Source organism: Amphiprion ocellaris, chromosome 11, assembly GCF_022539595.1.
Source record: "Amphiprion ocellaris isolate individual 3 ecotype Okinawa chromosome 11, ASM2253959v1, whole genome shotgun sequence".
Taxonomy (NCBI): Eukaryota; Metazoa; Chordata; class Actinopteri; family Pomacentridae; genus Amphiprion; species Amphiprion ocellaris.
The window spans coordinates 7584090-7601025 of record NC_072776.1 but is presented as its reverse complement, the minus strand read 5'-3'; the positions used below and the strand labels follow the sequence as shown (position 1 = coordinate 7601025).

Here is a 16936-nt window from a genome sequence, read left to right as displayed (position 1 = left end):
GGTGTTGTGTACAGTGATGTAAATTATTTCAAAAGAGGAGAAGCGAGTGTGACAGCACCAAGCGCAATTTTGTGGGAGTAATGGTTTATACTTTATTTTCCACTTGAGTACCAGCTCTACTCTCTCATTTGCATGCAAGAAACTCAACCGAGCAACCTAAGAGTCTTCAAAGCCAGTCTCCCAGGTAATGGAGCGGCATCAAATTTTACATCTGATCATCACTGACTGGAGTCTTGATCATGTAGATTCAAACTGGAGGAAGAGTTCTACATGTTTACAAATTCAGACTGGGGTTTTCTGATGGCAAGGGAATGCTATTTTATCTTCAGTGTGTAATATTGCTCAATTAAAATGAGTCATTGTCAAGTTTCATTAAATTAGTCACGGCATATTTGGGAAAACTGTCGAATAAGTGACATTTCTCATTATTTTATTCACACTTTTATTGGAAAAAGAAACACTGAATGCAGTATACTGAAATTCAAATATTTTTAACATGAGCAAACAGAATAATATTAGAATTTTGTACATTAACAAATATATACAGCTGTGAGTTAACCATATAGTGAGAGTTTTTACACAAATTTACATCTTCTAGCTACATTTCAATCCATTTTTGAATGTTTTTTTTTAAAAGATAGTTGCAACTTCTAATGCTGTAGCCACAGTTACAATACTTGGACTCTGCTTGTGGACTGCGACACCTTCGACATCAGCCTCACGCTGTTGCTGTGGGAAGTAGGAAGGAAGGGTCCCGGTTCTGGAGTAGGTGCACATGCTGTTACGTGATTTTGGCCGATTTGTGCCATAACCAGAGTCCTTCCAAGACATGGAGCAGCCCGGAGGATTGTTGTAGCTGGGCACTGGGGAGAAGCCTATTGTGTAGGCGTTGTCTCTGGTGGCTCTGAAGCTCTGTGGTGCTATTGCACAGTAGGTGCCTTGGCAATCCCCAGAAAAGCTGGTAGCAGCATCTGGAATAAAAGTGAAATAAACAAATATAAGGATGAGAAACTTCTGCCTTACCAACGTGTATCATTTATGTCATCTATGACGTCAAAACATCCAAACTTACGAGTGGGAAACTCACTTTTTAGCCTCGGCTGGAAGGTTCTAAAGATCTTCTTGCCTCCGTCGCCACTGATATCAGAGTCACTGTCGTTGAAGTCACTGTCCCCTTTACCACTGTCCTTCACGCTCAGCTGGTCAGTATTGCTGATGCCACTGCAAATGCAATCAACAGATACAGTATGAGCCTCCACTGCAGCGCATTAGCTTGATTATTGACGTCTGTCTTTTTTTCTTTCCACATACAGGGCCTGTCTCTCTGCCGCCCATCTAACCTCATTCTGCAGGCATGCCACAAGCAACAAATTGTACGCATGTTAAATATCCTTTCTGCTCAGCGAGATTTTAATGGTGAAAACACGCACCTCCTATCTGAGAAAAGAGTTTTCATTTAGTTGTCTTACCTCACTTGCAAGCAGTATTTGTCACCTTGCCACACAGACGCTGGTTGGAAATGCTTGGAGGGCAGGAACATCTAAGAGAACAAACAAAGTGACAGCAGAGAGCTTAGTTTCCATTTTTGGCACAAAGATCAAGGCAGCAGTGTGAAACATCATATGCATATGAAAATAGAAGATGAAGAAAAAAAAAGCAGAAAAATGCTAAATGTAGTTGACTCACCTTTGTCTCTGAGTCCCCGCTCCTCTCCTCATACAGGCACGAATCATCCAGAGACAGTGAAGGCCTCTCGTGGAAGAAGCCTCGTTGACCTGTGTAAATGTTTGGCTCTGTGGATCCGAGCATGGCCATGGGCCTGCCGTCAAACAGACTCTGGCACACTTCTCTCTTGGTGCTTCTCCTCTTACGGCTCAGTTTGCATGTGACAACAACAACAACTATTGCAATCAGCAACAAGGCACAACCCCCACTGAGCATAATAATGATAATTAGTGAGCCATCAAAGCCGGAGCCTTCTTCATCACTTGACCGCAGCACAATGACGACTTGGTCTTCGGAGGGTTCTGAGTCTGAGACGACAAACCTAATTGTGGCACTGCTCGAGAGTGGGGACCTGCCATTGTCGCTCACTGAGATTTTCATTTCCAGCACGTCCCCAATTTCGGCTGTCAGCCATTGTTTTAGAGCAATCTCTCCAGTGTCCTTGTTTATTGTAAAAAGCTTGGGGTCACCTTGTACAATTTTGTAGGAGAGCTCGCCATTCACTCCCTCGTCTTCATCTTCAGCTGATACACGAAGGGCGAGATAGCCAGAGGGTGCATTAAAGGGCAGCGGAATATCAGCCGAGCCATTCAGGAGGACGGGGAAGGTGAAGTACGGATCATTGTCATTCTGATCCACAACTCTAATCCTGATTGTTGACGTGCTTGAAAGAGAGGGCGAGCCTCTGTCTTCTGCTTGGATGACAAGCTCAATCTGCTGAAGCGTCTCATAATCGAAAGACCTGAGAGTGTACAAAGACCCTGAGAGCGAATCCACAGAGACATACGTGGACACTGAGGACCCCCCTGGCACCTCTGAGTCTATGAGCTTGTAAGAGACTTTGGCATTCTTTCCCACATCAGGATCCCGAGCGACGACAGTGGTGACATATGAGCCTGGGATGTTATTTTCCAGGACTGAAACTTCATAAAGTGGCTTACTGAAGAGAGGGGGGTTGTCATTCTCATCTGTGACACGGATAGTGTACTGTCTGACAGTTTTAAAAGGCGGGTTTCCCAGGTCCTCTGCTACTACAGTGAGGTTATACTCTGGGATCTTCTCTCTGTCCAAAGTGGTGGTGGTTACAATCATGAAAGTGTCTCCATATGCCTGCTGCAGGGTGAAATGCTCGTGCCCGAGGAGGCTGATGCGCACGTACCCGTTGGAGCCTGAGTCTCTGTCCGAGGTGCTGATCAGAGCCACGAAGCTCTCGGCGGCTGCAGCCTCTGTGATGTAGGCGACTCCATCACTGCTGGAGGTCATGGGTTTGATGCCGATTTCAGGCGCATTGTCGTTCACGTCCACGATTTCTATCACCAGTTTGCAGGTGGATGGAACAGAGTTGGCGCCCAAATCTGTGGCTTTGATGTTCAGCTCGTATGACCTCCTCTTCTCAAAATCAACAAGCCCCTTCAGGGTCACGTCACCGGAGTAAGGGTCGATGTTGAAGAGGCGCGCAGCCTCGGGCGATAAGCCCTCTCCAAACGCGTACATCACCTCCCCATTGATGCCATCATCGGGGTCAAATGCGTGCACTTTGACAACTCGGTGACCCGCCGGTGAGTCTTCGTTCAGCTCCACTTTCAGAGAGCTGTGTTCAAACGTGGGGCTGTTGTCATTGAAGTCCAGCACTTTGATATTTACAGTCATTGACCCGGACTTCGCAGGCACTCCTCCGTCAGATGCAGTCACTTCGATCGTGTAGGAGTCCTCCACCTCCCTGTCGAGCTCCCTCACCAGCACCAGCTCTGCAAACTTCACTCCATCATCCCGATCGTGCACTTCAATGGAGAAATGACTGGAGGGGGAGATATTGTAGCTCTGAATGTAGTTCTCACCCACGTCCCGGTCGAGGGCAATCAGCAGGGGGAATCTGGAATCCAGTGGAACATTCTCCACTATCTCCAGATTCGTCTCGTTACGCGGAAAACGAGGAGAGTAGTCGTTGATGTCTCTCACCTCTATCTCCACGTGGATGAGCTGGAACTTCTCCCGGGAGAAGGCCACGATGTCGAAGGTGATGAAGCAGCGGGGAGACCTGGGGCAGAGCTGCTCCCGATCAATTATCTCTGCAACGCTCAGAAGCCCGTCGTTCTCCCTCATCTGAACCAGAGTCGAGTTGTTTTCTTGCATGAAGCGGAATGATGTGTCAGGGTCATCAGCCGGATCAATCTTTAAATCTAGAGACAAATTGCCTATCTCCGTCCCGAGTGCATCCTCTTCATAGGTGAAATATCTTGTAGTTGTGCACAGGACTGTGCATGAAAATAAAACGTGCACCAGGTACGGTGCAACTGCTGCAATCTTGCAAAATCCCATATTGAGGGGGGGTTTCAGAAAAAGCTGCCTGAAAAAGTCATAAATGATGCAAGCAATCCTCCACTTGTGCTGTGTCAGGTCGAGTCACAACTGTGTTCAACTGTGACTTTGCTGTGGGACTATAAGCCCCGGTATATGCAAATAGGCTGCCCAATGGACCAATGGCCTGCCAGTGGCGCACCAAAAGGAAAACGTTTGACACTGTAGCAGGGCTGCTGTTCTTCCTTTCGGGTGCAAATGGCTCATTAGGTAAACTGATTGTGGAGCTTTAATCAGGCTGATAACGGTGTTACTTAAATAAATCTGCACACGGCAATTAATTAACTAACTGAATCGCTTGGATGACCGTATATAATAGGACTACATGGCACCGGAGGTAGTCTACCTGTTGAGAACTCAGAGAGGATTGATTTGAGTTAATGAGCCAACTAGAGGACAGGAAGTTTGAGGACAGAAAATGCAAGAGGGGAAAGAAAAGACACAAGGGCTTATGATATCAGAAACTATCATGATTTGCACTTCAAATGTAGCTGCTGTACTGAAGTTTTTGCAAACATGTAAGACATAAAAAGTAGTGCTGGAAGTCAAAATGCTCTTTACACGAGTGCAAGAACAGAATCAGTAAACTAGACCTAAAATATGAAAAATAAAAGCATAAATAGTGCTGCTGCGAGAGTATGTTAGTATAAACATTCTATTACTGGGGTATTAATTTTAATATTTTCATGCATGAGCAGCATTTTAATGCTGTTGAGATGGCCCTACTTTGAATAATTCTTATATCTGCTGGGTGTTTTAATAATGCATTCATATATACATGCCCCTGAGATTATCAAATGTTTTTGCATGTCTTAATCTGTTAAATATAGCTGTCAGATAACTGTAATGCAGTTTAAAAAATTGCAATATTTCCTTCCAAATCTTGTACAGCAAGAAATATAGCTTATACAATATAAAATGGAAATGCATGCGAGCAGCTAAACACTACACTGAGTTAATGTACCGTTCTGTAAAAGCAGAAGAAAGTGCAGAGGAAACTGGAGAAAATATCTAATAAAGGAGGAGCCCAGGTTTAATGACATTCATTGTTATTCATATTCACCTGCCTTATGTATTAAAATCAGATGGTGCTCATATTCTGACATTTAGGCTCAATAAAACTCCATTTATATTTACTTTAATACTCCTTTTCCCCCTCCAAATCATATTTATTCATGTAAACATCACCCATAAATAATCTGCATAGGGAAAAGCATAAATCTCTGTCTTTTTTTTATTCTTTTTCCTGTGGAGCAGCTGTAGACACTGTCTCATTTGTTCAAACAGTGGAGGAGGAATTTCAATGTAATGCGGTTAGGAAAACCCACCAAGCCAGACAAGTGTCATTTGATTAGTGTTGTGTTTTGGACACCCACAATGTTAATTGCACATAGAATATCACTGTAGCTCGGTGTTAGAGAGGAATCTGACAGCGTAATCAGGACCATCTGTATTGTAATAAACATTCAGTTTCACTTAATTTACCCTTTTCAACAATAGTTCTAAAACAGGAGCCTTGGAAGTCAGACGAATAAAGGAGTCAGAAACAGACTGCATTGATTCCCCACTCCCACCGCATACACACACACACACACACACACACACACACACACACACACACACACACACACTCACACACACACACACACACACACAAACAGCTCTCACAGTGATAAGAAAAGAGCATGAGTCAAACAGACCTTTGTCAACCATATGGGTGATTAGCTGGTGCTGATTAAAAGGCGTCTATGGCCCTTCAAAAGGCTCTTGACACCTCACAAAAGTTTGGGTTAAATCTGTCTGAGCCCCCAAGAGGGCACATACAGGAAGGTGTAAAAAAGCACACAATAAAGACCTACAGAGACCAGAGATAGTTGTCAGTGAGAGGTGATAAGGAGCTCTGTGCTGCCATATTTAAAGTGTTATACAAGCCCAATTTTGCTTAAATGCTAAATGTGAGAATTGATTTTTCCCTTTCAAATAATGGTGCCTGCTGTTCTTGGCAAGAATACCAGGCAGCAATAACAAAAAAAAGAAAAAAAACAATAACACAATGCTCAACCACTTTGTAGCATAGTAAGCCAATTTATAATGTGTGCTATTGAAAGCCGCAGTATTTCCATATTGAACTTGGAATGTGCCTCAGTCAGATCACATTACAGCAGAAGTGGATGCTTAGAGTTTGTTCTCAAATCCACAAAGCGCCAAGTCAACAAGTGGTTTCCCTATATGCTGAAGCCTGTATTCTGCCACAAATCATTATATCAAGTGGTATTTTGGGCTACACGCCAAGGCGGGCCAATGCAAAACCTAACCTAAACCGTTAATCTTGGGAGTGCGAAGACATTGCATCATGACTTGTGCTACTCAGCACTCAGCGAGATGTTTTCTGACATAAAGTTACATCTAAATTCTTATTTTTTTTGTTTATTTGCATGTCTTCTGTGTCTCTATTTTCATCCTTTCTATTAAAAAAAACAAGATCATTCCAAACATATGAACACTGAGTCAGTGGAGGATCAAACATAAGATACTTTTCTGCCATTACCAGACACACAAAGCCTTCTGCACAATAGCCCCATGCTGGCTGAGTGTTGAAATCCAGGATTTTATGGCTACGAGGAGTCAGAAGGTAATACAGAATTATTAGCCAAATTAGTTGTTTGCCACTAAGAGGATTATGCTTTAATCTTATCAAATGTCTCACGCACTTACCACTCTGGGTTGCAGCCGTTTCAAGGTAACAACTGAGCAGCTGTTGATAAAATATTTTAGTCTAACACAGACGTAATGATTAAAAGAGCAGCTGCACAGGTAGAAATGATCTGTTCATTTGTGGTTTCCTTTAAATATCTCAAGTGCCGCTGAGCTAAGTGCCTCGGTTTAAAAACTTCACCTGCGGGTGTCCAAAGCGTTTTTCTAACCGATGCATCACAAGAGGTCAACAGGGGTCGCGCCACAAACAAAGCCAGGCTAACACGGGAGTGATACTTGTTTGTCACTTAAGTCAGGTGATTAATGCAGATCACGGCATGATTAAGACATGTGTGGTGACAGTAAGAGCATTACCGCAGATTAATGGGTTTGGCCATCTGTTCTCTCACTGAGGTGATTTTAATTAATGGTAAGAATATTGTTAATCTTGCCTTGGCAGTCAGCATCACAGTAATCACAATGACGGTCAGAAATCAGTCCGATGCCGGCCAGCCTTTTGACATTGTTTGAAGGCTATTTGTGTGTCCTCTTCCTCACGCGCCACCAGGTAGGGAGGCAAGAAAGGCATTTGGTGACACTGGGAGCAGTAATCCTGGCATATGCCATTGGGAACAAATGTCTCAAAAGCCCAGCTTTTGGAAAGCAGCCATCATATCACCCACTGCTAGAAAATTCAATGGTTTTTTCTTAGTTTCTAGGTTCTCAGCCCTCAGTATAACCCTTGGAGATATAGCAAAATGCTTTAAAAAAAAGGTTTTATGAGAAAGCTGGTTTGATATGTTTATTGTTTGTGTTTTTTACAGTCTAATTTTGTCGCTCAGGGTTTTTTTTTTCTTTTACATTGTCAGAAAACAGCTATGGTGATCCACGGTGAGCTGGGAGTTTTATTTCTGAGTTTTGCTTTGACTGGATTTATCCTGTTGTACAACTATAGGCATCACCTTGCAAAAATATGCAAAATTAAGACAAAAACAACCCCCTACATGCACAGAATAGTTCCACCAAAAACACAGGTATGCACTATATATAATCCAGCAGCATAATGGACACTTATGCATTAAATACACATCATCTATTATGCATAAAACCAAAACATGAAAGGGAATAACAAAAACTAATCATCTTTGTTTCCTTTGTTGCTCTGGATCAAATTCATGGCAACAACAGAGACTCTGTGTTGTATTTTACACCACTGAATTACATGACAGTTATGTCACGCTAATTTTGGAGCCACCAGGTGTTTCATATTGTCACAGGCACTGTGTGTACTCTGGTTTAGTTCAGTCTATTTACATTTATAAAAAAAACTTTTAACACTCATTATTAAAATTCTGTATGGAATGTGAAAACTGTCATCCCTTGCTTTTGCTGAAACCTATTCTGAGGGAAGCGGCTCTATGAATTTAGACCTAAATTTGACTATTGTAGCTCGCTGTTCCCGGGTATGCTTAACCACCTGTAAATATTCTAGCACCTAGTTGTTTAAACATTTACCCTGCTGCTTAATACCTCGATGGGATCATTGATTTGTATTCATGACACAGCGCTTTTAAATTTAGATAGGCACAGGCTTTTTCGCTACGGCTGGAAACTCATCCAGCCATTTTCAGGCCAGCTCCCTTATCAGTTTCCTCATCTCACTTTAACCTTAGGTGCTCTAATAAACTGGGGGTATACATGTCAGTGCCCTGGCCATGAGGGTCATGCGGGAGGTTTAATCTCGGCCATTTGGGCTGTCTGAAAGGCAGATAAAACAAGATTATCCTGTGCTTGGTGCTGGCCCTCGGTGAGACGAGAGGGTGGAAGCATGCGAGCAGCAGCTGTGGAGGTGCCAAATACTCAGACTGGTTAGTGGTCTCTGTTGCTTTTGGCACCTCCTGCAGCGTTAGAGGCACAGATAAACCCCCCAACCACAGCCCATCCTCACAGCTCTCCGACTGATTACAACTGGCCAAATGTTTAACCTACTGTCCCTAATCACACTTAACATTCTGTGACAATATGCTCCTAAATAGCTTTCAGGGCCATATAGATCACATAGGTACTTGTAGCCTTGATGCTATTAGGTCTAAGGTAATTGTGTTTTCCTTCTGTTGGTTGCTGTTTTTTTCCTCTCTGCAGCCTAGTGACTAATGCATTCACATCATTTCAGGAGGGATGAAATCTCTTTTGCACAGCTGCTGAATTTAGGACATGTGAGCGGCAAAACTTAAAAAGATGTATTTGTAAAACAAAGATCAATTATGGAAATAAATGCATAACATAAGAAAATCAGGAAAATGCCTTACTATTTTATGATAAATTAATTAGTCTATTAGGGCAAAGCATGAATAATAAAGGCATTCCCTGTAATTAGATCTCGGTGGACTCTACATGTTTTAAACAAATCCAGAACATTAATATGGATGCCGTGTAAACATGTTTCCAGGATTTCTTCATGTTGGCCACAAAAGGCTGAGTCTATTAAGAAATTTGGAAAGACAGATTTTGTTGTTTAACTCTCCTAAAAGCCGAGGCAGATCAAAAGAGGCATTAGTATTCAGAGACAAATCATGTTTGGCTGAGGTTCCTCTACCCCCACTCAACTCCAGCCATTCCCTACTGTGTAACTAATGCTCGCTGCCTGAAAACGATTGGAACAACAGTTGCTAGCTGCACTTCATTATGCATAAGTATTCCTAAATAAGCTTTGGCCATATGTACAAACAGGTATGCCACTGTCGCAGACAACAATATTTGGCATCATAATTTAAGCGCCGGCTGAAAAATACAATATCTTATCTCAATACCGTTGAGAAAATACATGCCAAAGAATCATAATGACAAACAAAGCAAAACAGGTTTTGGAATTGAGGCCAGTCATTTCAAAATGGGGAGTCACCCTAAAGGTTTGGATTAAAACCAAGGATGAGAGTGCCATCTACAGGTTGAAACTTTGCCATGTTGACAAAAGTGACTTGCAAGCAGCAGCACATCCCTGAAACAATTCACATTTCACACAGATGCAAATCATTAACTGTCACTAATAAATGACAAATCAATAGTTTCAACCGCCTGTTTGAGAGGGGAGGTGTAGTCCTGGTGGGGAACGTAACAAGGAAATTAGAGCAGAGACGGGCAGGCCTCAAAATGATGAAGCAAACAACCGGATTCTACTTGAAATCAGCTTCCCCTCCTCGTAGTGTGAAGTGAGGCCCTGCTGGATGCTTTATACAGGCTCCACTATGGGTTTCAATCCAATTATGATGACTACTTCACATTTCATGCCTCATATTGAATTTCACCGCCGTAAGCTACATGGAGGGAGGGCCCAAAAGATCAGCAGGCCTGCACATTAACCTCCAGTGATATTCGGCGTGTGATGATCGCAGGCCCCGTATTTGATGTGACACATCCCTTATCAAACTTTCACTTTGATTTTCATTTTCCACGTCATCGCAAAACTGGCCATTGTGGATGGTGCCGTGCTGAACATCTCCTTGTTTCAGTGCATCTGGAGCAAGGGATGGACACACTTGCCATCCTTATTTCCATGGCTTGTTGGCTGTTACTATATCAGGTGAGGTAAATAGGAATTTACTCGGTAGTCCTGGCTGTGAATAAATTTGATTCTCTGTTTGGACGGTTATATTCTTCAAAGCAGGGAAGATTAAGTACAGGCTTCTTGCTTGTGTGTTTGTACATGAGTGCATTTATATGTGCCTCCGTGTGTGTGTGTGTGTGTGAGAGAGAGTGTGTGTGTGTCAATGCTAATTTGTGCCTTTTCAAGGACCAGGTCCCTCTCCTCCCTCCTTGAGTATATTTCACATCTCCATATTGCCGTCCTAGAATGTCAGCTCCTTGAAGCAATTTCCTCTCAGCCGTTATCTGATGGGTGAGACCTGCTTCTCATTGGCAGGTGCAGATGACACTTGGGCTGGGCAGGAGCTGGCTGTTAAACGTAGGACTGGCTCCTTACCAAGCTCCAGTCTGCTAGGTCCTGACAGCCCCCACAGGGCCGGCCACTGGGGGCGGACTGTTGGGCCAACTGGCCACTGAGGGGTGTAATCACTCCCTCTGACATATTTGGCACAAGCAATCCGTTTCCTCCACCAACAGAAAGCACTGAAAGAGCAGAGTCTTGCTTAATCCTGTTAGGCCAGGAGATGGCAACATTGAGGTGGGAGATACACACTTGAAACCCCTCAACCCTGTAAATGGTTCATATCATATAAGAGGCTGGAGAAAAGGAAGTAAGGAAGGGAAAAAAAAAGTCTTGGCAATTCATGATAAAACCTTATGAAATCCACTCCTCTTGGACAGCAGAGTATGAATTTCACCTCCAGAGATTAATAAAAGCGTATTTTATCTCATCTTAATGGTCATGGGTTACAGTGTATTAGATGTTATTTTGTTCTCAGCATTGACAAAATATTGACTGAGGTGATTTTTTTGTTCACCTGGAGAACAAAATAACAAGAAATGCAATATAATATGAAATACGATACAAAAACATGACAAAATAAGACTATATATGTAGTATATAGCCTGTTATAGTGCTATGCTGTCTTAAAGGTACACATTCATAGACCAACAAGTCGTTCAAGCATGTGGCAGTGGTTAGAGATGCTCCCTGATTTATTTTTTTTAGTCTTTTCTCATACGAGTTTACAATTAGGAATGCAAAATTGTAACAAAGGCACTAAAGAGGACGCCTGCAGTGTATAATGTGTGTATGTGTGCAAGAGCATGAGTGGAGCACAGAGATAGATTAATGTTGAGGGGCATCAGCTTAGAGGATGTTTTGTTTCCCTACTGTGTGCCGAGTGCAGAGGGGAGTTAAGGGATTCCAATCTGGTCGTCGAGTCCTGCGGTGCGAAGAATGTTTGGAGTATTCTTGGCGATAGCGGACTCCATTACAGGGCTGAGTCTCAGGGTAGCCTGCCATTGTGCTGGCAAGCGAGGAGGTTAATCAGATCCCAGCTCCATTATGAATGCTTGCTATTTCTAAAGGGCTCTATGAATAGAAAACTGTAAGCTCTCGTAAAAATGAATCTGGGCTCTGTGCTTTTACAGAACAAGGGCTGATAAAGCATAGTGTTGGTCTACATTTGAAGTGATTCCACATCCTCCAGAGCAAAACCAAATGAGTGTTTTATGCAGGCCTAGTTATTAATTATCTGAGATTAAGAAATTCTCTCGCAGCTCCGCCGCTATGTTGCCCATGTCTGCTTTGTTTGCTGTAAAGGGCAGATTAGCTTAATTGATTTTTTAAGTATTAAATTAATTTCACATTGTGAGTCAATGACATCTGCTAGCACAAATTGGCTAGTATGTTATCAGTCGCTCCTCATTAAAGCAGGACACATTGCTAAACATACTTTTTAGGCACTCTTTTGTTTTAGCTAATGACTGTAAAAAATTTTTTTCATTTTTTCAAGAGTTATCTTCTGCACATTTCCTTTTTTGATGCCTTATAGTAGCTCATTAAATAGCTTTGTTAGGCTGTTGATAGAGGTTGGCGACAGAGTGAACCTGAACAGGAATTCATGTTTCTTACTTTTAACCCCTTCAAACACACACAGCCAATAGGGGTTTGGTTGCAGACGGGTTCCAGGATGCTGAAAACCACAGTTGGGTTTTCTCGACTTGTTGTGAGCCCAACTCAAGAACATATCAGATAAGGGAGGCACGTATTCGATAACACCAGCGGCATGCCTCCACTCGCACTCAGCTGAAAATCTTCTAGATTAGGAGGCTGCTGAATAGCGCTGCTTGTCTGATGAACTTGCAGATTTGTGACAGTGTAGCTGATGTCCTGTTTGCTAAACAGTTTGGGCTACGAACCGTCGCTGACTGCCCTGGATAATGACACAAGGGAAGGATGCCTCCTATGTTCTAATGTTTTATTGCTTTTGCCACTTTATGAATATGTTTCCATCCATTCTTTGTTCTGCACTGATGTCTTTTTTAAAAATCTATCTGGTAAAGCGCCTTAACAAGCAATCTGAAATAGTGCACTATGAATAAAAGGGCATTATGAAGGCTACAATTACATAATGCGCTTTTCAGATTGAAAATGTTTACCATGAATCACAATCCAGCTCATAATGTAGCGTGTTTGAGGAGAGCGCTGAGTGAAGACGACAACAAGACATGACTTTGGGGAATAATATAAACAGGAGATTCAACAGTCAGTGCCATCAAGGCAACATACACTAACTGTGATTTAGAGAGCAATCAGCGCACAGCCTAATACGACAGTTCACATTTCCACAATTTGCAGAAAATCTAATTTCTTTGTGAAGGCACAGAAGCTAAAATTCAACTAAGCTTCGCAGAACAACAGAGCACTTATATGGGAGGAAATGTGTTAACAGGCTAGACAGTCCTATTCTCAGCAAAGAGGTATTTAAGTACTGAAGATGAAGTGAGATGGAAAATCTCATTTCCATAACAGAACAGGAAAAACAGTCTAGCAGAAGGTGGTTTTTTTTTTTTTGTTTTTTTTTTCTGTTGAATTGTCAGAGCAATCATGGTCGAGCCACAGCCAGGGCAGCAGACTAAAAGGAGTGGGGGGTTGGTCGGGTTGGGTGGGGTGGTGGGGCGGGGGGGTTGAGCCCTCTTTCCCAAAACACATACAAATGAACTTGAACAATCTCATGCCTGCACACACACACACACACACACACACAGTAGTAGATCCACATAGATGCAGGGATGCACAAACATTGCTTAGTCTCAGAGGAGCAGACAGTGAGCACATTATGCAAACAGAGGCTTTGTGTGTATGCTGTTGAACGTGCCTGTGTGTTGGAGAGAGAAATTAGACTGATTAAAAATCAGGAAAAATCACAAACTGTTAGATGAATCTCCTAGGGGTTAATTAGTATGTTGAATCATGAGCCAACAACACACTGTTTAACAAATCTGGAAATGTAGGTGTGTTCATGATTTATTTTGCTGAAAATCTGATTTAAACGTCGGACATGTTTACATTTCAAATGCAAAACCGTCACATCGCATAGGAGAAATAGCTGCATCGCATTGTTTTCCTCCAATTTGTCTGAAATGCAGAGGTAGAATATCTAATGCAGCACTCCTGCTTTTCTGAGTTATAGCACAGTACGGGGTGAAGTGAAGGGTATGGACTAAAAGCACAGGGGTCAGTAAATCTACAACTCTCATGCTGAAACCCAGGTAACAGTGAGTGCATTTTTTTGTGTGTGTGCTTCAGGAGCAGGAAATGAACTATTGTTGGCTTTGCCATTGTGAGTTATGCAATAGAATGACAAGAGGAGCCTGCAGGAGCAAAACTGAAATGACCCTCCTCACCAAACACAATAAATATTTAATTCAAGCCAAAGAATAGGTTATCGCTGAATGTTTTGTCCTTGACCATAAGCTGAGCCCTCAAGATATTAGTTCAAGGGAGAGAACAATAATCAGAGCACAAGCTAATTCTGTTCACCTTATTAAAGGGAACCTTCTCTTCCATCTATCGTTCATAAACCTTAGATTTTTATGCACCTGCTATCAGCACAGGCAGCCCACATGAATATATTCAACATCACACAGAGACAGTGCACAGAGGGAGATCTGTTTTATGTTGCGAGTACAGGCAGAATTCTACTTTATTAATTTAAACCACCGTCTACAGTCTGGAGCTTTCAGTATACTACTCACTGTGACTTGTCAATTCCTCCCTTTTGTCCTCATGTTAACAGAGCAACGGTGCCCAGTAGGCTGATTGGCCATGACATGACAATCAATTGCACAGACAAAGGCTATCGACTTCCATACATAATGCATTCAAATTCTCATTCAATTATCCAGCGTTTTAGACTTGAACTAGAATGCGTGTATTGTAGAATTTATAGTATTCATTTATTTGGGTTTTTGCTGCTGATTCTGTGTAGATTTTACTCCAACGACACCAACCAGAGCTACAGAGAGATGGGTTAACAGCAACATGCATGAAAGAGTAAAAGCATGGCGTATATTTTAGAGCACCATTAAGTCTCCGGTGCTCTGGAGAACAGCTTGGTTTATATCTCTGGAGGAGAATTTCATGTTTGCAGAGAGTGAATTCACTGGCTGCCTCACTCCTTCCTGGGAGCTGGTGTTTGGGGTTAAAGCAGCGTGGCCAACAGGGCGCAGACTGAGCTTCACAAAGAGCCATGAGCGATCCAGCAGGTCAGCGAAGCACACCTGTGCCTAATTAACCTTTGTGCATGTGCGCCTGTATGCGTGAGTATATGTGTGAGGAGGCTCAGCACCAAACCAGGGACATATGCCAGTACATGACGTAGCTTTTACAAACTGTTACAGGCGAGACGTGGCACACAAACACATCATCCCAAATGACTTTTTCATACATTTGTCAATTTTGAGACTTGAAATTGGAAGGAAAACAATATCAAAAATACACATCTAGATGTTTATTTTGCTTTGTCTATTTGTAGATATCTCACGAATTCCGCGGTTTCCAAATGAACAGATGGGGGTGAGAAATTAAAGGAAAAATCTGAATACATGAGTCGAGAAACACAATGAATGCAAATGCTTCCACACAGGTGCACTGCATGGTACAATTAAGCAATTACAGTTCAATCATGCTCTGTGGCATGTATGCATATACTGAGGGGGCTCTGTTGTGTCTGGTTTTGTATCATGACGGCGAGAGGGAAAGGTGTAAATGACTTTGCAACAGGGTGCAGTGTTGGGGCTTGAATGGTAAGGGCTTCAAGTGACAACTGGGTCAATCCATCTCATATCACTAGGGACCATATCTGATTTGCTTGGATTTTTTGTATCATAAATTATGGATTTCTATTGGTTTATGGGAAATTTTAGATTGACAGATTAAGTACATTCCGAGATATGTTTTTTTAAATTACCGACCTACTTCCAACACCATTCTTTTTTGCACATTGAAATTTGAGGATATGCTTAGAGGACAATTTATCAGGAGCTATTAAAGGTAAAAGTCTCACTGTTATTTCTCATTCTGCCATCAATTCAGAATCTGCAGTCATGAAAATTTTTCTCGCTGAGCACACGTAAACAAGAAGTGCATGTCACAATAATACAATACAATAATTTGGTTGAGCAGGTACGACAAGTTGTACAACAAAAATATTGGTAGATAGCTTTATCCAACAGGAACAGGGCTCTGGAGTTTTGAAATGTTTGTCCAAATATAAGTGGCTTTTTTTCCTTTTTGTTAATACAGACATATTTTTCATTTACCTATCCTAATTTGTAGACTGGAGAACTCATACTTTACCTGCTATACTTATTACTGTTGCACTTTTCACTACTTGACTTCTGCATTATCCATTTTTTTGGGTTAATGTCTGGTTAAATATGTCAGCAAAGACTATTTGATCCACTTGTCGAATGCTGCAGATTCTAAATCAATTGCGTGATGAGAAATAACAGAGAAATTTCCAGTCTTTTATCTTTAATAGTTCCTGAGACATTTTTGTTCAAACATAGCCTCAAATTTCAATGCACGAAAAAACATGCTGAAAGTGTGTTGCCAGGCTTTTTTGGAAAAACAAATGATCTAGGAAAGTATTCAATGTATCAAGGTAAGATTTCACTAATGTCTTTATTAATATCCATATTTCATGCTGTGAAAAAACAGGCAAATGAAACAGGAATGATCAAACAGAAACTGTTTGATGATTTAGATTTAGATTTTGACATCTGCGACAGACATCAGTAAATCGGGTTAGAGACTGTAGTGCAGCTGTAGAGGTTTGACGATCGAGCTGCTCATCTTTCAGTGTGATGTGTGAGGAAAAACAAAGGAGCAACTGTTCCTCAGGTAACTGAGAATGTCAGTGCAGGTTATCATCAGTCTTTCAGCAAGAACAGTCTGTCGACAATTACACAGGGAGGGATATTATAGTGGAGCTGCGGAGCATAAAGCTCTCATTACAAAGATGAATGCACATGTTGGAGTTCATTGGTGCAAAAAATCATGGGCACTGATCAAGATTGATGTGGAAACAAGTGACACGGTCAGATGAGTTATCTTTCACCTTATTCTTGACAAGTCGGCTAGTTACTGGTGCGGTTTGGGCCCCCTTGGATGGAAGGGTCACTACAAATCAATACAAAGTTGTTGTGAGTGATCACCTTTATTCTA

At 42.0% G+C, this 16936-nt stretch overlaps 2 protein-coding genes across 2 annotated transcripts in view; one reads left to right on the top strand and one right to left on the bottom strand.

Moving 5' to 3' along the window:
- Positions 1-16936, top strand: part of LOC111569969 (leukocyte cell-derived chemotaxin 1-like) — a 116941-nt gene that overhangs the window by 77447 nt on the left and 22558 nt on the right. The gene's annotated exons all lie outside the window — the stretch shown is intronic.
- On the bottom strand, positions 414-4126 carry pcdh8 (protocadherin 8). Its single transcript, XM_023272440.3, has 4 exons — positions 1687-4126; positions 1470-1540; positions 1088-1221; positions 414-971 (listed from the first exon to the last, which is right to left on the bottom strand). The coding sequence occupies exons 1-4, from the start codon at positions 4042-4044 to the stop codon at positions 631-633; spliced, it is 2904 nt and encodes a 967-aa protein (XP_023128208.2). The 5' UTR covers positions 4045-4126; the 3' UTR covers positions 414-630.